The sequence below is a fragment of the Ambystoma mexicanum genome, chromosome 2q, assembly GCF_040938575.1.
Source record: "Ambystoma mexicanum isolate Mex_15411 chromosome 2q, UKY_AmexF1_1, whole genome shotgun sequence".
Taxonomy (NCBI): Eukaryota; Metazoa; Chordata; class Amphibia; order Caudata; family Ambystomatidae; genus Ambystoma; species Ambystoma mexicanum.
Genome location: NC_090924.1, coordinates 1,180,530,570 through 1,180,557,391, shown reverse-complemented (window position 1 = coordinate 1,180,557,391; position 26,822 = coordinate 1,180,530,570). Strand labels below are relative to the sequence as shown.

The 26,822-nt window shown below is 46.9% G+C and overlaps 1 protein-coding gene across 8 annotated transcripts in view; it reads right to left on the bottom strand.

Annotated features, from left to right (window-relative positions):
• CACNB2 (calcium voltage-gated channel auxiliary subunit beta 2) overlaps positions 1 to 26,822 on the bottom strand; it is a 1,556,216-nt gene that overhangs the window by 193,700 nt on the left and 1,335,694 nt on the right. For 6 of the 8 annotated variants that reach the window (XM_069648579.1, XM_069648584.1, XM_069648580.1 and 3 more), the window contains one exon: positions 6,298 to 6,431. In XM_069648579.1, the coding sequence (XP_069504680.1) occupies positions 6,298 to 6,431 (134 nt within the window). Of the gene's footprint in view, positions 1 to 6,128; positions 6,149 to 6,297; positions 6,432 to 26,822 lie in introns of all 8 variants that reach the window. The other 2 variants (XM_069648581.1, XM_069648586.1) reach the window with 1 other exon arrangement.

Sequence of the window (26,822 nt, the reverse complement as noted above, 5' to 3'; positions counted from 1 at the left end):
TGGCTTCTGAACTCCACTGTGAAACTCAATTTATTGTGAAACTGTTGGCTTTAGGAAGGATACTTCTTAGGGAACAGGTACCTGAATTGACTCCCTGGAGGAACATGGATAACGCATGGCCGACGAAGGCCAGAGACTGAGTTTCATTAATTATATATTTTAAGGTATTATCACTGCTCAATGACTTGTTTACTCGTAATGTAAAACGTGCTATCAAGGGTTGGAATATCAGAGCTATATTTAAAATGGTTTCCCCTTGAAGAATTCCTTAAAACAGATACAAGGAGAGTAACATTTTGGATCTTTATTTGTAATGTTCATACACATTTAATTGTTTGTGTATAAGAGAATAGGGATTATCCTTTTTTTTTTTTTTAAAGCAATTGAATATTTGCAAAGGGCATTTTTGTAGTAAATGGTTGTTCCATCACAATACCTTTTTCAAAGGGTGCAACCCAGGTGTGGTTCTGTAAACCACCCCTTCCTACTGCCTGGGTATTGTCACATAGTGCATACAAAGGAAGGTATCGAAAACACATTTATAGGATACAATTGACACATTTGTCCTGAGAAAATGGACATACTTGGTTTACACTGTCACAGAAATAAAATGTATTTATACCCAATATACATATAAACATATACACATTTAAAATCACAGTGTTCAAATAGACTGAACCATAATAAAAGAAAAGTACAAGATCAATTCCAGTGGAATCCCCCAATGCACAGGCCCATGTTAATTGAACCCTGTATATGTGCTTTTGATACCTTCCTTTGAATGTGATATGTGTTTCATCACAATACATTTCCGGCACACTTTTGAATGTGGTTTTTGTATGTAGCACATTTATATGTATTGTTGTATGCATTTTCTGTGGAAAGAGAGATTAATAACTATCTGTAATAACTAAGGTGCATAATTGCTGACCATTAGCGGTAGCTACATGGATAATTTGGTTTAAAATAAAGGATTATTGTGTATAGCAGTGTCCATTTAACCAATATTTATGTGTCCCCCTTACAGCAAGCAATATAAATGATTACATCCGTAAATGAAAATCTTTTAAGGCATTTCAAAACGGAATAGGAAACATTTTTATAAAAGAATCCTAGTCATTCTGTGCTACATTTTTCAATTTAATCTTTTTAGGTGCTAAGCCTAACATTCGGTAACAATACACTATCTATTTTAACTTCTGCAATGTATTTATTAGTTAATTAGTACATGCATGGGCAACACCCAACAACCTAATTATTCTCTACCTCAGAATTAATATCCGATATTATTAATATCCAACCGAATGGCGCTCATTTTAAGAAGGGGCTGAGTAGACCCCTGGGGAATTAAATTATTAACTTTCAGGTTACACATAAATCTCATCAAAGTGTGTAATATTCCACAAGGAATGTTCATACCGGTTTAGTATTACTAGTATTTGATATTTTAATGTATTATATTGATAAAAACAATATTTGACGAGCGGGTGAAATTTGAGCATTACATTTGAAGCAACAACATTCTTAACATCAATTCTGGCACTGTCAATATTTCACTACAACATTTTTCATGAGACTTACACAACATGTAAAAACCAAAAAAAGGACAAACAAATACAAGACAGACACATATATAATGGTAACAGAAAATGGCACAAAAAGCAAACCGAGTAGTCGACGGCAAAGAAAAGTGTGGGTTAATCCATTAATCAGATTGAGATTTAAGCACACCACATAACTAGTTGCATCCCTCTGCCCAAGGCATCATAAGCTTGTGGAGCTATCATAAGATGTATGCAATGCCAGCAAGTACACGAGGACATTTTTCAAATGCTGTCACCCTAAATCCTGCAAAGTGAGCTATAAGAAATGCACATAGTTGAGGGACACGTTCATTGTGCAGCCAGTGACAGCGCTTCGATGCGAGACCCACTTACTGTACCCGAGTATGAAACCAATGTACTCAAGACATTAAACCATACGTTTTAATTGGACCTGGGACTGGAACGGAAATTACTGATTTGATGACATGTATTGCTTGCTGAATTCGTTCGTCTATATGAACGTGTGCTGCTGCTGTTTCAAAGAGGTGACATGTGGCACACTATTTAAAGGTTTCTGAGAGTTATAGAAACAGTTAGGTGGGCAGGAAAACATAGGTGCTATGCAAGAGCCTACCACACCGCTTTGTTATGGGCACCAGAGCACACGCATTGGAGAATGCCGGCATAGCACTAGGATGTGCGACACAGGGAGTGTCATTCTGAAAGCCATTTCTTGCTAAAGGTTCTAACTCACTTGGCCCAGTTTATTTTATCTTGTTGGGAAACAACACTAGAAATGGACTAAGACTTTGTAATGAGTCTGGCTCATTCCACCAACCTAACTCTAACTTCAGTGAGTTAATTCTGTCCATCCAGTTCCCTTGCCTGTTCTTACCGACAGCATTCACAACTCACAGATCCTACTCTTGGATTAGGCAGCCTTGTAAATTGGTTTGGCTGCCCCAGAAGTATTTTTGGGTAATGTGCCTGTGGTACCATAAATAGAAATGCAGGTATTCTAAGCCTATATGTCTACAAAGATTGCCCAAGCATGCCCTCAAGTCCCTCATGCACCCAGAACTACTCAATTTCTACCGTATAATGCTCCAAACCTGCTTAAGCTAATATGTGTACAGTGCATATATTAGCTAATCACATAATCTTCTGTGTTGCCACGCTCTATAAGATATACCATATGTAGTGAACAAACATACATCATACTGATACAAGCATTTAGTCCAGACTAACTCCCTCACTGCATCTGAAAACTGATTTCTATCTGTCCTTCCATCTTTTTAATCTTATCCATGCTTTTCTTTCCTGGAGACAGGGGTCTTGTTACCCGGTGCAGGGGCACCATACCCCTTGGACAAGGAGTCAGCACTTTGAAAGTATTACGGTGGAGATTGAGTGCAGTACAGAAGCATAGTAGCACAACTCTGCATTATTGACCTGATTCACAAAGTACCTATTTAACGTGTAAGTTAATACATGTGCACCTTACTTCTAAAGGCCTAATTCAGTGAGATTTAGCATCTGCTGAGGGAAACCGTACACATTTCTGTGGAAAGTAATCTCATTGTGAATTCGTTTCAGGACAGCCTGCAGAAATACTTCCACAGGGTGGGGCAAAGCTGTGTGGGACCATAGTCCATGAAAAGTCCAGGAACTTGGGGTTGGTCACCCTGAGTTACCGGGGGCAACCAGACATGGACTCCCTGCTCACTGTGCTTAGAGAGGCACAGCTTCCCCTCACTGATGAGGCCCAACAAGGCTGAAACACGTGTATGGGGTTGCTGTTTGGTACTCTTGTTCAGAGAGGACTCGCCGTAGCATTTCGGTGCTGGACTGCCCATGTGGGTGGGACAAAGATTGATATGCAAATGGGTATTTTCCATCTGTGAAACTTGCAGTGAGCAAAAAGCGTGTGCTGCAAACTCTCATCTCAGAACAGGTTATCATGCCATGTTCTTTCTGGAGAGGAGCGCCTGCTTCCTTTTTTGAAATATTTGCAAGGAACTTAGGGATGGGCACCCTGAGTTACCTGGGGGCAACCAGAAGTGGACTCCCTGCTCACTGTGCTCAGAGGCACAGATCCACCTCACTGATGAGGCCCAACAAGGCTGAAACACGTGTATGGGGTTGCTGTTGGTACTCTTGTTCAGAGAGGAGGTGCCATAGCATTTCGGTGCTGGACTGCCCATGTGGGCGGGACAAAGACTGATATGCAAATGAATATTTCCTATCTGTGAAAGGTACAGTGAGCAAAAAGCGTGTGCTGCAAGCTCTCATCTCAGAGCAGTTTATCATGCCATGTTCTTTCTGGAGAGGAGCGCCTGCTACCTTTTTTGAAATGTCCACGTAAAGTACTTTGTTGTCCTTCCTCCCCTTTATTGAAAGTGTCTACTTGGACCCCCACACATGCTACAAGACTTGTAGGTGTCTCCAATGATTCCAAACACCGGTGCATAACATATCCCAACATCTATGCAAATTGCACAGTGGCAAATTATTTTATGAGATGGGCATGAGCTTTTTTTTGACCAATTGATAACCTAAGGATTTGCACTTTAACACCTTTCCAAGTAGTATAATCGTGGAAAAACCGTTTTGAAACAGGTTCCAATTTGGCTCCCATAATTTTCGAAATGTAAATGCTGGATACATTCACAGAGAAATTCCCTCTTTAAAGAAACTGACCATTACTATTGTAATTAGAAGCTGAGTAACGTGATGGATTGATTACATTTTTAACATCAACTTTTTAAAGCTGAAGAAAAAAAAGAAGTACGTTAAGAAAGCAAAGCATTATTTTGATGTACACGCCTACTGCATGTAAAGTAAGGATTTCAAGTATGTGACAGGTTTTACTGTGTAAATTAAGGAAGAGGTCAACGAATAACACTGTGGGAAGTCAATGACATCAACAATCTTGTATTCAGATAATCGTATTGAAAAAGAAGGAAGGCAAATTCCATGAAACCCTTGGAATGACAAAGTTATTAGATCTGCCCGTAACTTTCCACTGCACGTCAGAGAGAGGCTGCTCCATGGTTGTCTTCCGCCAACGATACGGTGCTTCTTGATTACACGGCAATTGAATTACAGCATTCTATGGACGCGTTATAGATTTTTGTCACCTCGAACCGCATGGAAATCAATAACTTGAAAACAAAAGTTATGGCCATTGGTGGCAGATCCCACAAAAGAAATATTATAACTGGAAATTGGCCCATTCCACTCTTGAAATACTGGAATGTTACACATATTTGGGCTTCCTTATCAAATCCTATCTGGTGCTCACCTTTTATGGTGATCTCATCATGCTTAAAATCCTTAAATGGCTTATAATCAAGAGGCTCGTGGGCAGGAACGGAGGATCCATTGTTGAGGGTCTTCTCAACATTTAAATAACGAGCATTGTTCCTAGGGCACTTTATGCATTTGAGGCATTTTCAACTCGACAAGCCAATTGGTTGGATAAAATCGACAGAAAGTTGCTCCAATCTCTTGTGGGTGTTCCGAGTGCAGTGCCTGTCGAGGCCCTAAGATGTGAACTTGGTTTACCATCCGTATTTAAAGCTTCAATCCCTCTTGGTTGAATCAGGCACACTTTTGGGACTGCTAGCCATTCATTTCTCTGATAAGCGCCGTAATCCCTTATTGCAGGACATTCAAACATCTGCATTACATCACTTAGAGAACATTAGCTTACCCTTAAAGCAAGTCTATCTAATGTACATCTCATATTGAAAAATAGAACCATGGACAGCGACAGAGCTGACAATATGGGTAAACTTCACAGCAAAAAGAGATCTGTCGAATTTTGCCAACAAGTTTTCAATTTGAACACTCCTCATTTCTAACTAACCAAATTGTGCTCTGAAAAGTTGAGGAGATTCGTCACTTACCTTTGCTTTAACATATTGCCTACTTTGGACTATATTGGTGGCTGACGGGACATTCCATGCAACAAGACTTTGCCGTCTTTGCCACATAGGACGTCGTGGCTGCATTCGATTGCTAACAGCTTGTCCAGTTATAAGATCACACTACCGTAAAAGATATCAAGCTGTTGTACATTATGAGATAAGTCTAACCACTGACCTATTTTGAAGCACCATAATTGGTGCTGAATCGTTGGTCATCGTATCTGCTGCATTATGTTCGGGAGGAGGCACTTGCACTTTTTGAAGCTGCACTTTTATGCGCATAGCTGCACTCGGTTACTGTTTTTTTTGTTTAGCTAAATTGTGCATAGATTCCTTGTGACTCTTTCGATTTCAAGATTTCCTGTTGACTGTGTCTATTTTTTAAACTAGGGAAACTATTTTTAACATTGTTTCATATGAAAGGTTGATTTTACATTTCACTGAGCTGTATTATAACTGTGGTTGCGTATGTTTTTTAGTGTTTTAAGCTTTTTTTCTGTGTAAAAGGTTTATTTATTAACCAAATGTACTAATGATAATACCCAAAAAATGAAACCTTTGGACTGGTTGCCAGCATTGAATAAATCATGGGCACTACATGCTAACGATGCCAAGGACAGGATACATAAAGCTCTCCTCAATGTAAACTTACCGATTTCTGTTTCTGCTTAGCTATAGCAGCATGAAAAGAAACAAAGAATAACAAAGCATGCATGTTATTGACTTATCAGAAGACACAGACATATAACAGGACTCGCATTGTGATGAAGTGCACTTTGCCAGGTGGACAGATGGCATCATGGAAGCTGCTGTGCTGTTACCTTCTTAAAGAAGGGCATTCTTTTCTCTTTGGAGTGGGGCGACGTTACATTGTTTGCACAGGTTTTGGGGGACCGATGATTTGCCGGGATATCATTTTCCTCTGCATCTAAGCCAGTAGCATCTATGTCTAAAGCTATACAGACAAATAATTCACAATTATCAGCTGGGGAGAGGAGTACCAAACGTAACACACAAAAAATGAATAAAAGAAACAATGCCATCAAAAGTAATACATAATTTGAAAAAAAACAATAATAGGAATTGGATATGATGTAAAAATTCTGAGGAAAGTTGTTCATGATACAGTTGTTGCTATCGGCATTAGGAAACTGATGTGACACAGTGTGATGCATTTTTTTTTATGCGAATATTCACCTCCCCTCCCAGCTGAGCTATTTGATCATGGCCAAGATCAGGATGGCTGCATTGTCTATGAAATTAATAGTGCCTCTCTTGGCAGCTTCTGTGTTAGACTCCTGTTGCTCTGCTAAGTGTTGTGTGAATAACATCAATAAAATACAGTATCAATTTTCCTTTAGTAAAGTATGGTTGTCTTTACTACTATATTCATTAAATATAACGTTTCTGTTGTGTAGTATCTTCATGATGGTTACAGATAGTACACTTGTGCAGTCTCTCAAGAATATAAAGCTGAATTCGAATTTCTTTCTAAATTCCATCAGTCCCTGCCCCCACATTTTGCTGAGCAATCTTTCAAGGACCCGTTGAATGCTTTTTATTCTATGCTGATTCTGGATCTCATCTCTGTGCAGGGAGTGGGGGGCGAATCTGCAGACCTACATCGATCTGCAAAAATACTTAGACAGAGGAGCTTTTTTGACTGAGAAAGAAAGTGTGGTCTCCTAATGGCTATAGCAACTACTGTACCATAAGAGTTTAAACAATAACAGTATTAATTCCACACCACTGTAATGCACCTATATTCTTTACAGAAATGAAATTCATAGAACCAATGTCTAGTGATACATACCATCTGCTTCCTTTGACTTTGATTAACTTCTTTTTTGTGGGTGTATCAATTTGAATCCCATTTTAATGCATGATGAAAGGGTAAACTTGCTTACTGAAATGTAGCTTATGTTGCCTGCATGCAACATCTCACCCGGGTCCATTGAGGCAAGTGATTCGATGTCCATGTACATACTGCACAAAGTACAGTGCTTCAGAAGCTGGTGTAATTGCATCTGGCAATGTAATGACCATATTGCGAAATATATTTAAGAAAAACATTTGCCATTTTAAATATCTCCTACCTTTAAACTACCACCTAATTATGAGTTGTGCTCACATGAGATATTTACGGCAAGGGTTCGATAGAAAGTACAGCATGGGGATAGTAGAGGTTATTTACTGCATGTGCGATATAACCAAAAGAGCCCATGACATCCAACTCATAATCAGGTGGCATTGTAAAATAAAAAGTATTTAAAATACCACTGCCACCCTACTCAGCCATAATGAGGTCCTTAGGTTTAAACTAAACTGCCCTATTTCTTGGCTCCAACTATTAATCGACCTTGAAAAACCTTCAAAGTCCAAACATGTCTGCATTAGAAGTAACTCAGTGTTGCATCGTCTTAACCTCATTGGATCTCACACCAAGTTAATTACATCCACATTCCCATTCCCAACCACACTACAAATAGAACTGATGCAACATCAGAAAACTCCAAATTATCCAAAATAATGCCATTAGAGCAGCCCTCAACATCCCTAGGACCTGACACATCTCAGAACACAGGCGTAACCTCTGTTGGCTCTCAGTTACCCTGTAAGAGGATTAAATTCAACACTACAGCTAAGTCAATGCCTAGTCTGGGATACTGAATGGAAACCCTTATTAATATATCTTTATGTCCAGTTCATGCGTTCTGGATGACTACCCCTATATAACACCCCTCTCTTGGAATCCTCCTGACCCCACTGAGCCAAGAAGTAGTTCTGTTTTGCACGTTTAAAGGTTTATTTGATAATTTAAACAATATATATATAGATCACGCTTTATAATAAATTAATAATTGAATATCACACTGAATCTGAGCAGTAATCAATAATGGATAGTCTGGCACTAGCACACTTGTGAATAGGAACAGAAGAATAATGTGGTAGAGAATGCTTTATATAAGTTCAGATGGATGTAATGTTGAATGAAAATGCAATACAGAAAATACTCAATATGACTTCAACAAAACAATGTAATCACTTTTCTCTGGCAATCCCCTCCCCCCTTTATGCAATGCAAGGAAATGGAAGGAAGCACACAGTTCTCAGAAATGCAATCAACTGTAATTCAGTTCACCCCAGCAAGCTTAGACTACAGAAGTTGGAAACACAGGCCCAAAATGCTTTTATATGTGCTGGCAATGAAGTGAAAAATATGCTAAAATTCTTTTAATTCCCTCTAGAGGTCCAGGGTGAGTGGGGTCAAGTTGATATTAGTCCAGGCTCACTCTAGCAATAATTCAGGGATGATTGGCAGGTTGCAAACGACTTTCTAACAGTTCTAGCAAGAAGCTGCTGTTTTCACACGTGGAGGAATTTTCAAATCGCGGTAAAATTTGCGCGTGCATTTTTCGCGATTGTGGCAAAAGTATCGGGGGTAGGAATGCGGTTCTAGGTTCGTAGAAAAGCCACGATTCCCAGCTTTCAGAGGAAACTTACTGCAAGTCTCTAAGACAAACGGTCACGGAGATATGAGCGATATGGTAAAGGTCGTTTTTCAGATTTGAAATGTTAAAGTTCAAAAAGACAGGTGACAGCTAGCAACTAGAAAATGACAGGTGACAGCTTTGCAAATGACAGGTGACAGTTAGGAGGCAGTTCTACTTAGATTAAAATAGATTGAATTATATTATTTTAACTAAGAGATTGGTTCTGCACAGTTCTACTAGGTACTCACACTATATTCTTGAATTAAATGGGCCTCGCCACGGATCTGGTCAGGTTTTAGACTGGACTCTGGTCTGGTCTCTGCACTTCACAATGATCTGGGTCAGCTCTCTGGTTCTGCTAACAGTGGTCTGGGTCAGCTCTGCTCTCTCTAGCCTCTCTGGATTCTGGAGATTGATGGATTTGAAGTCTGGATCTCTGGATGTGGTATGGTCCGGCAGAGCGCGTTGCAGCAAATGGAATTGAATGTCCCTATCTGTCCTGACTGTCTGCTTTTATGTGTTTTGAAAATGGGTGTGTGTGAGCAGTATCACTAGCCAGCCCCTCTCCACTTGTCATTGGCCACTTCATCCTCTTCCCCTTGATTGGGGGAATGAAATGAAGTGTCATCATGATGAGGTCTGTTTATGGCACAGAGAACCCACCCCTGTCAAATTACACACAATCTATATTTTGACCCAAAAGACATATTTGCACAGGTACACATTTGTTTAAAATTACATGCACCCATCACATATCACAGGAGGTATACCCTGTCCAAATCGGCTCTTCCTGGGAGCTTGCATTCAGAAATGGCAACATTTGCACTTTTTAACTGGTTTCGCAATATCGGACATTAACCCAAATTTACACACATGTGCGCAAGGAGTATGGACATTAATTGATGAAGTGTCAGATTTTTAACATGCATACATTTTAAGTAATACCCTCTTAACTGCTAGTTTGCCCCCAGATCATGCCACTGGTTCTAAAAAGCCTCTTAAAATGTGGGCATTATGGTATCATTTAAATAATTTTCACAAGTCCGCTCTATGAGTTATTCATCTTTTTCTAAAACCATATTCTGGCTACAGGGGTGTGGTTTCCCCCCAGCACAAGGTTGAATTTCTGGTTTTTCCAGTTCTGCCAAGCCAGCTTGCTCTCACAGGCAGTGCTCCTCCCCTTTACTTCCAGGAGGAAGCCACTTTTTACGGACCCCATAATAAAACATTTGCCTGAGTCAGGGCAGGGCTTTGTTCAATTTCCTGCAGAGCCCAGGTAATTCAATCAGGGAAGTGTCATATCCCTTTTGGTGGGAGCAGCAAAAGGGCAGCTAGGCCTGGGAACACAGCTGTTGTGCAAGTCTCATCTCCTGTTGGGGGTAGCTGGTGGGCAGAATTCAATTCCTTAAGCCAGGCCATAGCTAATGTCAATTTTAGTTACCCAGTTTTCTGCATTCAAATAAAACTAACCATTTTACATATGCAGCTAGAATGCTGATTCTAAGTTTAAAACTATGACATTTAAACAATTGCAACCTATGTGACACTCAAAAGTAGGTCACTCATTTCTTTTAAACATTTAGATTTTTAGTGTCTTTCAGTCCAAATTTACTTAAACTGCTGAAATCCACAGCTCAGTCAGTCTTGTTATAAACCTTCAAGTCACTTCAGAATATAACTTTAGATTGTATCCACCTCTCAGTAAGTCTTTCTTTGGCATGGTTTGGGTTCATTTATTCAGTTTTACACATATAAAAAAAATCTGGTGCTGTTTTAAAACGCCGGCTTTCTGATAGTGGTGAGTACTGGTACTGCACCCATTTTTGGGATTTAAGAAAATGAGTTCCCCACAATTCTAGGTTGCTTTTGGCAATCAGCATTGCCATTCCCAATGGTTTCAGACTACTGTGTGGGTAGTCCAATGGTGGTTTTAGGCAGTGCCCTTCTGTGCCCATAACATCGGCAAAATGGGTGGCAGCCTATTCTTCATGCACTTCCCTGGGCATGTTCTGGGAAGCTCTGGCCATCATGATGTTTTCCATGTCAGTACTGCACAGTTTTTGAGGTAGGGCTCGGATGCATGGGTAAAAACATCCCACAACCCAAAGATTCTCCCATAAAGCCCTGACACTTACACACAAAAGTATCGCGAATCAAGCCCCTAGCTACCTCGCCAATAGGTTCACAACTCATTCAGCTGCGAGACCCCTTAGAAGCACACATGCCAGTTGCCTTGTCATCCCACACTTCATCCTCCAAAAATCTGGCGGCCGCAGCTTCCCAGTCCTCGCGGCTAAGCTGTGCAACACCCAACCTAACCCACTCAGAGCAGAACCCTCATTCCATGCCTTTAAGAGTAAGGCCAAAGTCTGGTTGTCCACCCTTGACTAGGACTGACCATGACTGGAACCCTCATCTCAGTATCTTAGGCCGCTCTCGCTTTTATCTTGACCTTATATCTTGCTCAGACTGTGTACCTTGTACACACTCCTGTATGTAACTTTTACATTCTGTATATTATATGTCAACTCAATCACTATGTCTATAACCATGTATATCTTGTATATTTTTAAGTTAATATTGTTTATGTATCCTGCCTATAACAAAAAATAAATTTGCCCGGTTGCCCTCGGTCCTTGCGCGCTATACAAATAAACAAAATACAAATACAAATACAAAATCCATGTCACATAGTTCCATCTTGAGGACTCCGCTAGCTTCAGCGGAAGACCTTCTGTCAGGGACAGGTACAGTTGCTAGCAGGGTGAATAACTCTACTGGCGAAATAAAGACCTTAACCCTCTTCTAGTGTTTGCTGTGATACTTCAGTTTGGGAATGAGGGCCAGTCCTGTACACCTGTATTACCCAACACTGAAACACCAGCTGGACCCATGGCTGCACCACAGCACTCATTGAGCAATAACACCAGCCTGAAGGAATCTAAATCCCAGCCCTCTGCTTTGTTGATCCTGCTGATCAAAGTCTTAACCATTAAAAAGGAAAGAAGGGGGAAGGAAGGCCAACTACAGATACATACTGAAACACATTTCAACTAATAGAGTGAAGGTTAGTCACACAACCAGGGAACCATTGAATTGCACCAATATGCAACAACTTAAACAGCCACCATAATTCTTGTACTGTTTGATGAAAAGTTAAATAGTAACATGAGGCGGCGCTAGAGAGCCCAGCCAAGATGGGTGTGAGCTCCGAAGCACCTCAGCGCTATCTGGTAAATATCCTGATGTTTTCTGACTAGCCCGATCCCCCAGACCAGGTGAACTGGCGCATGACACTATTGCCCACGTTTGTGTGAAATCTGGAGGCTGGCAGTGCCTGAGACAGGAAGATATGGACTGCCACACATGGGATAGCTGGGCGCAGTGGCGGTGACGCAACAGAGGAGGAGCCAGCCCCGGACACAGAACACTATCCGTAACCCGCTTTGGAACTGATAGGGCACCACTGGGGTGCACCAGGAGACGGCAGCGAACCTCATCGAACCAGGCCATTGAACACAATCCTGTTCTCCTGACAGAGCCACTTGGAGGCATCCTGACTGTGGCAAGCGATCGCAGGAGGCTGGGTGAACACATCCACACCCTCCGGGCAGAGCTGCTTGGAGGAATTCCAACTGTGACAAGCGATTGGAGGCGGTCTTGCCATACCATACACTAGACATCCGGCGGTCTCGAGTGCCTGTCACGGTCTGGTGCTGGGTGGGCACGGGAATCACTGCTCAACACGTAGTAGGGAGAAAATTGAGCTCCAGAGTGCCCGAGCAGGGGTGAAGTCAAGGCCCTGGTGCTGTGGGGTCCCTGATCGCTGGGGCGAGTGGTGGCCCCAACCCTGCTGAGGACAGATCTGTAACAGACCTTGGGGAAGCCGAGAAATGCTCTGGAACAGGTGAGCGTAATCCCCCCTCGAGGACTACAGCTTCGGACAATGTCGCTGCTGCTAAGTGAGCGAGTTGAGGAGAGAACAGGCTGCAACTAATCCCCATGGATGTGGTGAGGTGGGATCTTTTGCTCACACACAGGGGATTTAGAGCACAGGGACGCTACCCGGAGAAGAAAGGTGAAACCCTGGAAGAGTGGTGGCCCCACCACGGAGAAGTGACTGGAGGAGGTGAGCACTGGGCGGAGAGGGCTCATCGCAGTGGCGCAGGGCGTATGGGCCTGGACAGGCCTGATCACTGATGGGCACAATCGCATAATAGGGGCTTGGTAGGCACTACCACGGAGGAAGGAACCACAGGGGAGGTTGACTTTCCCCCGTCCCCTGCCAGATTGAACACCAGGTTGGGAATAGTGGAGCACTCCTGATGGGATAAGACGGAGGCGACAATCGAGGTGCTACTGAGGCCACGTGTGGGCTGCAATTGGAAGCCTTGGGGGATGATCCACCCCACAGTCCCACCACAGTTCCCCCCAGCTCATCATGGGGCAACTGATGAATGCAAGAGGGTGGAAGAGCCCAGGTACGCAAAGGACTGCTCCAGGCACTTGAGGATACTGAGGTGGTGTACGGCCGGAGATTGGGGACCATGAGGGCGGACAGACATTGCAACAGACTCATACACCCCATCCTCCCATCAAATGTGGGGCAACCTGCATGCACGAGAGGATGGGGGGATCACGACACGGGAAGGATTAATCTGGATGACGATTGGCAACTCGGGAGGCTGCTACTGGGGGACTGTGAGGCCATAACAGACCAGAGAGGGGGAAGAACGGCAGTATATACGGGACGTGGCATGCAGCACACAGACTGCACAAAGCTGGGGCAGCATCGAGATGTTAAAATCAGGCAAAGGGGGTAAACAGCAGTCTAAATTGCACTTCGACACACCCTCTCAGGCTAAAAACAACAAACCGATGGATGGCTCCCATGATGTGTGCCCCAACATGCCCTCCAAGACTCCACCGGGGCGTTCCAGTATATCAACGACATGTTCAGCCAGTTACAAAATAGTCTACAGTCCCTGGATGGGAAGATAGATATGCTCACGTGTAAGGTCGACCACATGCAGGTCCGCCTCGACAAACATGGGGAGGGGCTTGGTGAAGTGGAGGGACGGGTGTCCAATGTGGAGGACGAATCCACATCTACGGCCAGGGACATGACACTAGTACAAACGGTCCTGAAGGAGCTGGCTGATAAACAAGAGGATTTGTAGTCCAGGTCCAGGAGGAAAAACCTGAGAATAGTGGGGGTACCCGAATCAGTGGAGCAGAGAAATATGGAACATCTGGAGGCGGAAATACTATGCGAGGCATTGGGACCTGAGGACTTTTCAGCTGTATTTATAGTGGCAAGCGCACACTGAATGCCGAGCGGGAAGAAGCCGATCACTGGGCCCCCACCACACCCGATTATAGCACGGGTACTAAACTATCGGGACAGAGATCTTCCTCTCCGTAAAGCCAGTAGAAAAGGGAACCATGACCTATAAGGGAGACACCATCAGAATCTTCCCAGACTTTTCAGACAGAGTACAAGCCTCTAGGAGAACATACATCGAGGTCGAGAAACAACTGCAGGAAAGAGGCATGCTGTTTCTGGTCAAGCTGCAGATAGAACATGAGGGACAACCTGTTTTCTTTCACCCTCCCCCAGGAGGAAGCTAATGACTTTCTTGAACTGCAACCAAGGAACCCTCGGCAACACCGGAACAATGGGTGAAGCCACAGCCAGAGTAACATACATATCCTTACACATTAAGTGATACATGAGACAATGTGGGCAATTTGATTTGAGGGCAAAGGGGCTACAAATATTAAGATAGCCAAGGTTTGGTGGATGGCTGGGCACCAGGCCACCCCCATGTGGAAGCTCAAGTTTGAAGTACGGGAATGGTGACGGACGACGCTGATAAGTTGGGGAGATCAGTGGAGGGAGAAGGAGGGGGCTCGGAATACTGCTGAATTGGGGTTGTCGGTGAGGGGAGGTAGGAGGGGAAGGGCTAGTTACGAATTTTAAGTTGCGGTTGAGTCATGGGGTAAGCACATGCGAGGGATGAGACTAGTCCACTTGAGATTTAATAAATCCGGTTGAGATCTGCTTTCAACAGAACATAATGTCGGTGAACCTTAACTACCTCACCTGGAATTTAAGAGGGTTGAACTGCCCGTCTATGTGCCGTAGCATCCTACTGTACATGCAGCGCCACCGGGTGGGAATCGCATTCCTGCAAGAGACACATCTGACATCGGAGGTAGAATCCAAATTTGGAAAAAACTGGTGGTGTCATAGATACTTTTCTTCCTACTCCTCATATGCAAGAGGGGTGTGCATTCTGGTCCATATCTCTGTCGGGTTTCGCCAAACCACTTTGGTTAAGGATGGGAAGAGGAGTGGATTGATGATGCAGGGAACCATACAAGGCAAGTTGTACACCCTGGTCAACTATTATGGCCCGAACCAAGACAAAGTAGAGACACTGGACTAGATTGAGCTACAGCTGTGGAAGCTCCCAGTTGGGGAGATCATCTGGGCTGGGCACTTCAATGCAGTGATGGACCTGGACTGGGACCGTGCAGGGAATACTCACCACTCGTACCCAAAAGGACAGGCAAATTGCAGAGTATGTGCCTAACATGGGACATTGTGGATGCATGGAGGATTTGGAATCGAGGAACACAATACACACACCACTCCTCGGCCCATGATTCAGTGTCACGGTTAGATTTCTTCCTGATTTCACACACACTGATGGAGAAGGTCATGGGGACAGCAATCCTCGTCTGCACGTTGTCGGACCATGCTCCGGTGGTGATGACGGCTCTGAGCTAACGGGTTGAGAGAGGGGAAGGTCACCCTAGATACTTAAGAGTGAAGACCTTACTGACACACTGTTCCGGAACAGCCTGACTGAGACAATAGACACGTTTTTTAAACTAATGTTGGCTCAGCAAGTTCGACTCTGATCTTTTTGGAGAGTTTGAAATGCGTAATAAGAGGAGAGTGTATATCAAGGGAATCCGGGGTGCTATGTCAAATCAGAAGGGAATTGACCATCAATGAAAACTGCATACAGGTACTACAATCTGCAACCCCCACACCATCACACTCCGAACAGGCAGAGATTTTGAGACACCTATGGGAGTTTGAGTTAGCGCAAAAGGAGGCCAAATTCATATGGGGGAGGATAGCGATACAGCAATATGGGTAGGGCAGAAACCAGACAGGATATTGGCGAGAACAGCCAAACTCGATAACCTCGAAGGTTGAGTTTTGGCTATAGCGGATGAACATGGGGTGGATAGATTTGCAGATACGAGATTTACCGATTTTAGAGCCGGTTATACTCGTCCCAGACCCAAACCTCCCAGCAGGAGTTATATAGTCACATCAATCAGGTGGCCTTACACTGGTGTACAAATGAGGAGAGAGAGTGGCTTGGTCGTCAGCTGACGCTGGAGGAGGTGTTAAATGCTATTAAGTCCCTCCTGTCAGGGAAATCCCCGGGACCAGATGGGTTCACGGCAGAGTTTTATAAACACTATGCTGTCAAACTCAGCTCCTACCTATTACAGATGTACCAACAGAGCCTGAGGGATGGTCAATTGCCAGAGTCCCTGAGGGAGGCGGTGGTGGTGGTACTACTTAAACCAGACAAGCTTCAAAAAGATTGTTCCTCCTACCGGCCAATCTCCCTCATTAACCTAGACAACAAAATTTCGCCCAAAATACTGGCAAACCCGGCTAGCAGCCCTAATGCGAATTATGGTGAGAGCAGATCAATCAGGCTTTATACCAGGGTGCTCCACCTCTTATGGGCTACGGAGAACGTTTGGGTTGGTCTCGGCGGTGCAACAGGAGGACCCCATAGTGGCTGCCCTGCGAGATGCTACTAAAGCATTCAACTTTGTGGAGTGGCCATTTCTGTTCACAATACTATGCCGGATGGGGCTGGGGGAACAATTTATAGCTATGGTGTTGCTACTATATACACGACCTGTTGCTCATAGTCAGCTCACACTCGGTATATCATTGAGGAGGAGCACCCACCAAGGGTGCCCTCTTTCACCTCTGCTGTTCACCCTGACAATAGCCACTGGCTGAGAAAATAAGGGAAACTCATGTGCACCATGGGGTTCAATTGTACAACCACAGGGTGGTGATCTCTTTATATGCAGACAACATGGTGCTATTCATCAGTGACCGTAGAAGTAATCTTGACCCGATCATGTGGGTTGTCCAGCGGTTCGGGGCTCTCTCAGGCCTGAAAGTGAACACCACAAAATCTGTCATGTTCCCATTAATGCACAACGCGGTGCAATATCTGGATGGGTTTCAATGGCACATGGTGCAGACTTGTTACTTTGGGATCAACATAGCAAGGGATAAAGATGTTGTATATAAAAATAACTATCAGAGGGTGCTGGAGCAGGCCAGGTTAGCAATGGATAGATGGAGGAACCTGCCTCTTAATCTCTATGGTAGAATCTCACTGGTCAAAATGACATTGCTTCCCAGGTTCCTATATGTTTTTCTCAATTCCCTGATAGAAATACTGCAGTTTATATGGGTGGGTAAACAAGCTAGAATCTCCTGGGATAAATTGGAGGCGCCCTTACACGAGGAAGGTCTTGCACTCCTGGAATTTGAAACATATTACAATGTGGCACACGCAGGTTTTCTCCTCTACTGGTTTAGGGAGCAGGGGGATAGAAGGCACGTATAAGTGGAAAAAGCAATTGTGGCACCGTCACGTTTGTGATCTTTCATCCTCACAGCTCCTAACAGACCACCTCATACACACAACATGGTAGATGTTACATGTAGGGCATGGACCTGTATAGAACATAAAGCCAGAGGGGATATTGTATACTCCCATAAATTGCCGGTAATACACACACCTGGGATCCCCATTACCAAAGAGGCGAGCTGCGTCGCTGTGATGAAGCGACTGGGGGTGACTTGTTATGGTGACCTCTTTCCAAATGGGTAATTTGTAATGCTGAAGGAATTGAAGGACAAAGGAGAACTCACAGCTCTGGAAGTATTCCAATATTACAGACTTAGGGTGGCCTTGTAACAACTATTCCTGATATTCCCTAGGCAACCACAGGCTGCACCAATACTAGACAAAATATGTCAGGGTGACCACAATAACAGGATGTCCACAACGATGTATGCCATGAGCCTTCCTTTAAAGGAGGAGACAAAAGCCTCCCCACGGTTGAAATGGGAGCTGTCCCTGCAAGAGGAAATCACAGAGGAAGTATGGAGGTACTGCTGTGAGGGGACTAGGAGGGGGGCCATTAATTCAAGATTTAAACTGATCCACTTCAAATACCTACATGAATTTTATTACACACCTGCCCAACTCAAGGGATTCTTCCCAGGCGCTTAAGGCAGTTGCGGGAAATATGGCAACACCTCAGCTGACTTTCTACACATGGCATGGGAATGTCCTCCGACATGGCTGTTTTGGGAACAAGTATTTGAGACAATCAGTGGCATAATGGGGGGGCGACATAGACCCATTGATGCCGTTGCTAGGGTATACCAAAATGATTCCCAAAGGCTAGAGGAAACTAATAGGACTGATCCTGAACCTTGCCAAACGACGGGTCATAATGATGTGGGGAGGGAGGCATAGCCCCAAGGTGGAGCAATGGAAAGCTGACATCTTATATTGAAATGACATGGAAACCGGATATGGCTCCCTAACCCGCAACCAACCTGGTAGTAGAGACATGTGGGACCCCTATATACAATTCTTGATTGGGTGCATAAAAAACATGGGTGGGGATCAAACACAACCCTCGTAAGACTGAAGGCACAAAGGCAAAATAAAACATCATGACGCTTCCAGCAAGATCGGGCCGAGCCCGGAGCAGATAGGACAGTAAGAAAAAAGAGACCAAAACTGAACAGCAAAAATGCACATGATACTCATGTTCTGTGTTTAGAAATGTATTCCCTACGAACGTGCTGTAATGTACCTGGGGGTGTGGGGGGGAGGAGTTGTGGGTTTTGGTTGTTGCTGGCACTTGGTGCTGGTTGTGTTAGAAAAAATGGCAATAAAAGAATTTAAAAAAAAGTAAAGTAGTAACATAGGAGAATTTAAGAACACAAGTTTATCGCATGGGGTGTATTCTGGTCACAAGATGAAATAATTGGGAATTTCAAGGCATGCATGACTTAAGATCGCATCATAGAGGGGTTGATAAATGTGGCAAGAAAGGGGCCTCCCATCCTGTGTTGAAGACACCAGGCCACCGTTGGAATGGCTACAAGCATGGAGTGGTGGAGCAAGTCCACTAAGTGAATCTTCCAGGGCAAATAACAGAAGTCATTGAGCAATTTCCCAATGCATTCAAGAAAGAGATAGGCTATCTGCAGGGTTTTAAAACACATGATAAAACTCAAAGCGCGGGCCATACCTATGATATTCCAAGTCATGAAAGTCTCATTCAGGCAACAGGTGGAGATAAAGAAGATGACCGCAGATATGGTAAAGTACCTCATTCCAGAAGAGGGATAATCATTAGAATGGCTATCTCCTATAGTATTTGCCACCAAACCTGGCAACTCAATCAGAATGTTGATTTGAGAGGGCTCAATGCTAATGTTCAAGTTGATGGCCATCCCTTAGCCAACATAAATGAGTTACGGCACAGAGTTGGAAACTGCAGTGATTTTGCTACACTGGATCTGGGACATGCATAATAGAGATATCATTATTTATGTATTTGTACATTTATAAAGCAGCACACAAAGCCCATGGGCATCTAGGCGCTGGTTACAGAAAAAGTGTGAAGACGGTGGTAGCCAGGCTACAGGGGAGGAGGTTGCACATGCAGGGAATGTCAGTTGAACAGGTAGTTTTTAAGGTTCTTCCTGAAGCAGTTGTAGGAGGATTCTTGTTGAAGATTGGGGGATGAGGAGGGTAATGTGTTCCACAGGGTGGAGGCTCGGACTGGGAAGCTGGAGCACCCCAATTTATTCTGGTGGAATCTGGGTGTGGTGAGGCGATGATTGCAGGCAGATCTTACTGGCCTCCTTGAGGAGTGTTTCTTGATTTTCTGGGAGACGTAAGGGGGAGCGTCATTAGATAGACATTGGTGGGTGAGAGACAACATCTTGAACTGGATTCTGTTCTTAACTGGGAGCCAGAGGGCAGATTTTCTGGCTTGCGAGATGTGTTCCTGTCTGCCGATGTCTAGGGCTGCCCAGAGGGCATTATTTTGAATGACTTGTAGTTTGTGTATTTTTATTCAGTAGTGCCACATAGGAGAGAGTTACAATAGTCGAGTTTGTATCCTATGAGGGCATGTGCTACTTAAAGCCAATTCTTGGATGATAGGAAGGGTTTGCTAGGATTAATGAGCTTTGTTGCATAGCCTGATGATGCTGCAATGTGATTGACTTGGCGAGTCATGGGTAGTGCGGGTCCAGGTACACGACTAGGGTCTTGACAGCAGAGGCTAGAATGATAGTGTGGCCATCAATCATAAAGCCTTTGTAGGCTTGGTCCAGCTTTGAAAGGTGGGCTGGTGGGCCAGCTCAGTTATATGGTCATCGAGACAAAGGCTATGTCTGGCATTCCAAGGTTGAATTGCAAGTCAGAGGTGTGATACCCGGTAAGGGGAACGAACGAGTTACTTACCTGTAACTGTTGTTCTCCAGCATGGGTCTGGCATGGATTCACATGCTCATGAATATTCCCCGTCGTCAGGCCGGGAATCCTCAGTAAAGAAAAAATCAGTATCAGTTTCGTTTCTGATCTGTCTTTCTCAGTAGTAACCAATCACTGGTCTCTGGGTCATACTGCCCCCAGCCAATGACTGCCCTCTCCCTAAGCCCCGCCTCTGGCAGCCATCCTCAGATTTGGTAGCACGCAAAGTGGCAGTATGACCAAGTGAAGAGCCGCAGAAGGGTAGGAGGGAGGGTTCGCATGTGAATCCATGCCAGACCCATGCTGGAGAACAACAGTTACAGGTAAGTTACTTGTTCCTTCTCCAGCATGGGGTCTGGCATGGATTCACATGCTCATGAAAACAAGAATACATAGCAGTACACACATGCACAACCAACGGGAGGTGGCAAAGGCTCAACATTAAGCATTACATAAAAAACTCAACATTAAGCAATTCTTACCTCCTCACCAGGCTCACCTTAGGCGAACAGGTTGCGCAGCACCGCTTGGCCGACCCTGGACTTCTACCTGGAATCCCGGTCGACGCAGTAGAATCCCGTGACGGTGTGCGTCGACCTCCACGTAGCAGCCCTGCAGATGTCCAGCAGGGGCACACCAGACAAGAACGCCTTGGTAGCAGCGATAGCTCTGGTCGAATGGGCTCTCGGACGGCCAGGCAACGGTCGGTTTGCCAACCGATGACAGTGCATGATGCAGCCTGAGAGCCATCTGGAAATGGAAGCCTTCGAGAGAGCCTTCCCTTGGTTCACAGGTCCAAAGTTCACAAATAGCTGTGATGTCTTCCGAAAACTCTTTGTGCAGTCCACGTAGAACTTCAGCGCTCTAGCCACATCCAGCGAGTGCAAAGTCCTCTCGGCTGGTGACGAAGGCGACGGGAAGAAAACAGGTAACACCAAGGGCTCGTTGAGGTGGAAGTCCGATGGCACCTTGGGCATAAAGGAGAGGTGAGTCCTCAGCACCTCCCTCGTGTTGTGAAAAGTCAAGTATGGAGGCTTGCAGGATAGGGCCTGGATCTCTCCCACTCGTCGTGCGGAGGTGATGGCCACAAGAAACGCAGTCTTACACGACAGGAACTGCAACGGTGCCGAATGCAGGGGCTTGAATGGTGCCCCCATGAGCCTGGTCAGCACCACGTTGAGCTCCCACGCCGGGGCAGGGGCCTTCACCGGTGGGAACGATCGGAACAGTCCCTTCATAAATTCCTTCACCAGGCGATGGGACCACAAGGACGCCAGTCCTCTGGTTCTGGTGTATCGGGAGATCGCAGCCAGATGTATGATGGAGGCGTGAGCCATTCCAGCCTTGGCCAGCGACAGTAGGTACGGCAGCACTTGAGGGGCCGTAATCCGTAGAGGGTTAATCTTCTGTGCAAGGCACCAGACAGAGAACCTCTTCCACTTATGTCCGTAGCACTTGAGAGTTGAGGACGCCCTGGCCTTTGCAAGGACCTCTCTGCAGTCAGCCGGGATATCGTACCCTCCAAACTCTAGTGCTGCAGGAGCCAGGCCTGCAAGTTCAGCGACTCTGGGTCGTGAAGAAGTATAGCGCCTCCTTCTCTGGAGAGGAGATCCGTGTCCGTCGGCAGCTTGACTGGTGGGGATGCTGACAGGTCCAGAAGGTCCGGGAACCAGATCTGCCTCGGCCACACCGGTGCGATGAGGATCATCCTGCACCGGGACCTCTTGAGCTGGTTGAAGAGTGGGAGCAGCAACGGCAACGGAGGGAACGCATATAGGAACAGGCCGTCCCAGGGGAACGAGAAGGCATCGCCCATACTCCTCGGCTGGAGAAACCTGCTGGCGAACCTCTGGCACTTGGAGTTTGTCACCGTCGCGAACAGGTCGATCTGCGGTCTTCCCCATCGTCGGAAGAGTCGATCCACTTGATCCTGACGTAGTTCCCACTCGTGGCACGAGCGCAGCTCCCTGCTGAGTGTGTCAGCGATGGTGTTTTTTATCCCTGCCAGATGAAAGGGCACTAGAAACATCCCTTGGGCAATGGCCAAATGCCACAGATCCTGGGCTTCCTTGGAGAGGGCTGGGGATCTGGTTCCTCCCTGCTTCAGGATGTAGAACATCGTGGTGGTGTTGTCAGTGAAGATTCTCACCACCTTGCCCTTGAGGGACGGGAGAAAGGACCCGAGGGCCCAGAACACTGCACGAAGCTCCAGGATGTTGATGTGAAGCAGTTTCTCCTCCAGGAGTCAAAGGCCTCTCACGTGAAGTTCTCCGGTGTGCGCTCCCCACCCTTCCAGGGAGGCATCTGTCATCACTGTTATCTGGTGGGATGGGGTCTGAATGTCTGTGCCCGCCGTCAGATGAGCGCGGGTTCTCCACCACCGGATCGCTCGTCGGAAGGTCTCGTTGAGTGGGATCCTGTCCTCGAAGCTGCCCGTCGCTTGGATCCAGCAGGAGTCGAGTAACTCTTGCAGAGGGCGCATCCGGAGCCTGCACAGGCGCACGAGATATATGCAGGAGGACATCATCCCGAGGAGGGACATGATGGACCTCACCCTGGCCACGTCCGTGGCCAGCAGACGCTGCACCTTGCCCAGGATGGCCTTCGCCCTTTCCTCTGATGGCGAGGCCAGATGCGCCACTGTGTCGAGCTTGGCTCCCAGAAACAGTGCAACTTGCGACGGGACCAGGTGGGATTTGGGAAAGTTGATGGAGAATCCCAGGTCCGTGAGCAGCTGGACGGTCTCTGCTGTGTGATCTACGGCGAGCTCCCTTGTCCTTGCTCGGATGAGCCAGTCGTCCAGGTAGGGGTAGACGTGGATCCCCTGCAGGCGCAGCCGCACCGCCCCCAGTGCGAGGCACTTGGTGAACACCCCGGGTGCCGACTTCAATCCGAACAGGAGGGCCTTGAACTGGTAGTGCCGTCCTTGGACCACGAACCTGAGGAACTTTCAGTGTCCTTTTAGAATGGGGATGTGAAAGTATGCATCCTCTAAATCCAACGGCGACAGGAAATCGCCCTCCTCCAGCTGCCCCAGCACGTGCTGGAGGGTGACCATCTGGAACTTTTGTGCCTTGATGTACTTGTTCAGTCATCGCAGGTCCGGGATGGGGCGCCATCCTCCTGCCTTCTTTTCACGAGGAAGTAACTGGAGTATACTCCGGAGCCCCGGAGCATCTTCAGGACGAGCTCAATGGCACCTTTTTTGAGCAACGCCCTTACCTCCAAAAGCAGTTGAGGGATGTGATTTTCTTTCCTGGCCACGGGTGGAATGCGGGGGCACTTTTTTAGAAATTCAAGGGTGTGCTCCTGGGCCAGGGCATCCAGCACCCAACGGTCGGTGGAGATGGACTCCCACACGCTGACGAACTTCGCCAGCCGGCCTCCCACCGGGGTGCTTTGGTGGGGGCCTGACACCGCTGTCGGTTCAATCTTGCTTGGAGGACGCCTTGCCCTTCCTGGCGATGACGAGATGAGGAGCGGGCCGCTTGGCGGTACGTAGAGGAGCCACTGCCGAATCCCCTGGAGGCACCCTCTTTGCCTCCGGTGCTCCGAAAGGACGCCCTTTGTTGCCAGAGAACGCCTAGGGCCTTAGCTGTCTCCGTGTCCACCTTGATGGCTTGGAGGGACTCATCCACTGTTTTCCCAAACAGATTGTTCCCGTCGAACGGCATGTCCAAAACCTTGGCTTGTACGTCCTGGCGGAAAACCTTTGCTTTGAGCCACCCTGGTTGTCTAAGGCAAACGCCGTTGCCTAGCTGGCGGAAACCGGTGTCGGCAATGTCCATAGCCACCGTAATGGTGTGATCTGACGCCATCTCACCTTCTTGCAAGATCTCCAGGGCCTCGGCCCTCTTGTCATCCGGTAGGAAGTCCAACAGGGGGGCGATCTTGTACCATAACTCCCTGTCGTAGCGGGCCATGATCGTGATCGCGAGGGCGTTGGCCGCCTTAATCGTTGTTTTTGCCGCCGACGAGATAACTCGTCGTCCCATCGCGTCCAGCTTCTTTCCTTCACCGTCCAGAGGGGAAGTTGATGTTGATGCCGATGCCCCCCCCGCTTTCTTCTTGGCCGCCGCTGAGACGACCGAGTCAGGGGTCGTTTGTGCCCTGAGGCACAAACGTACCGATCCCTCTTGGCAGGTGTCGTAGACGGGTTCTTGAGAAGGGTGAGACCCTCGTCCCAGATGTCATCCAGCAGAGGCACGGCGAGGACAGTCTTCCTCTTGGCCTCGCGCCGTTGGTAAAGGAAACCTTCCTTCTTCTCTTCGGGGCAGAGCTGAAAAAGCTTGGATGCCCTGGCGATCATTGCATGGAAAGATCCGATCTCGTCGGGCTGGGGGCGATGGGAGCTCCGTCCCGTCGTCACCGCCGTCGTCGTCGGTACCCGTCGTGGCCATTTCCGTACCCGTGTCATCCCCAGGGACGGGGGACGTGGGTAAAGGCTGAGCAGGCCGCGAGGGCTGAAAAGGCGGGGATGGATCCGTCTTCTCTTGTTCGGGGGGCTTCCCGCCGGGCCTGGTTCTGGCTCCTCCGTCGAGCATGGTTCTGGATCCTCCGTCGGTGGTAAGGGCAATCTCGTCCTTATCTCCGAACATAAGGATTGTATCGCCAACAAAATGGCCGCCGAGTTATCCTGCGGCTCCGGAAGCGACGGATGATTAGGACCCTCGCCGGTGCCGCCGTCACTCTCGTCGTCACCGTCATCGGGATCCCTCCTTGTGGGGACGGGCCTCTTCGACGCCCTCGTCGAGGCCCTCTAAGACTTCTATCAGCTCCTCCTCGGATGCTGTGTCTGTGTCCACAATGGTACCGCCCCCCCTCTTTTTCCGCCGGGGTCTTCACGGGGGTCTTTTTGATGGGTCTGAAAGAGGCTTCCCTCCGCGGAGGCAGGGAGACTCTAGGCCCCGAGGTTGCCTCCACTGGTGTAGCCTCCACAGGCTGCGCCAGGGCCGCCGCGACTTCTTCGATAGAGGCCTTGGCCGGGTGAATCAAGGCTTTTACCACCTTGTGTGGGCCTGTGGCCTTCACTTTGGGGGGAGGGTCACCGCCTCGCTCCCCCTCGGCCGGATCCTTCGAGCTTGACCGGGTCCTCTCCAGAAGCTTCGCCGGGTTCTCGGCCTTCCTCTTCGCCTGAGCCAGAGCGTTGGCTCGTGGTTGATGGCGCTGGAGAGGGTGCGCCCTGCCTGGCAGCTGAGGAGGCCGACCGTTCGGCGCTCCCGGTGCCCGCAGACTTGCGGTGCTTTGCCTTCTGTTGGGACCCCGTCGCCGGGGCGCCCTCACAGGACATAGAAGACCACTCGGACTTCTTCTTCTCACCCGACGGGCTCTTTCCTTCCAGCCAGTTGGAGAGACGAAGGTGTCGGTCCCTGATGGTCCGTTCCGACATGTTCCTGCAAAACGCACAGTCCTTCACGTGCGTTTTGTCCTCATGAAGGCAGTAGAGACATTTCGAGTGCTCGTCCTCCTTGAACACATTCTGCAGCTGGCATCCAGGACAAACCCTGAACAGCTTTCCGGGCGTCGAGTTTCCTTTCTCCTGGACCATGTTCGGGTAGGCCGCAGAAACTTCTGGAATCCTCTAAGAAGCGTAACTCGGTGAAATCTTCACCCTTGATGGGCGTAGAAAAAATCCGACACGGATCCCCATTAATTGGATGTAGAGACAGTGGAGCTTGAGGCTCTATTTGACCGAAAAATTTGAAATTCTCTTTGAAAAAGTGTGAAAACGCAGTAAAAGCTCAAGAGCTAAACACGAGGACTCCCAACACTTGAGCGTGTGGTAAAAATCTGAGGATGGCTGCCAGAGGCGGGGCTTAGGGAGAGGGCAGTCATTGGCTGGGGGCAGTATGACCCAGAGACCAGTGATTGGTTACTACTGAGAAAGACAGATCAGAAACAAAAATGATACTGATTTTTTCTTTACCGAGGATTCCCGGCATGATGACGGGGAATATTCATGAGCATGTGAATCCATGCCAGACCCCATGCTGGAGAATAAGGATTTGTGTGTCATCCGCATAGTTTCTATATGATATTCCAAGAGAGTCCGGATGGTCGAACAGAGGCCTAGTGTACACATTGTAGAGTGCAGGGGAGACACACAAGCCTTGGGGTACACCACAGCGGATCGGTGTGGGGATAGTTGCAGCGTCTCCAGAGAAAATGTGATAGCTCTGTAGAAGGAGGCAACCCATTTGGCAGCGTCCGGTGACAAGT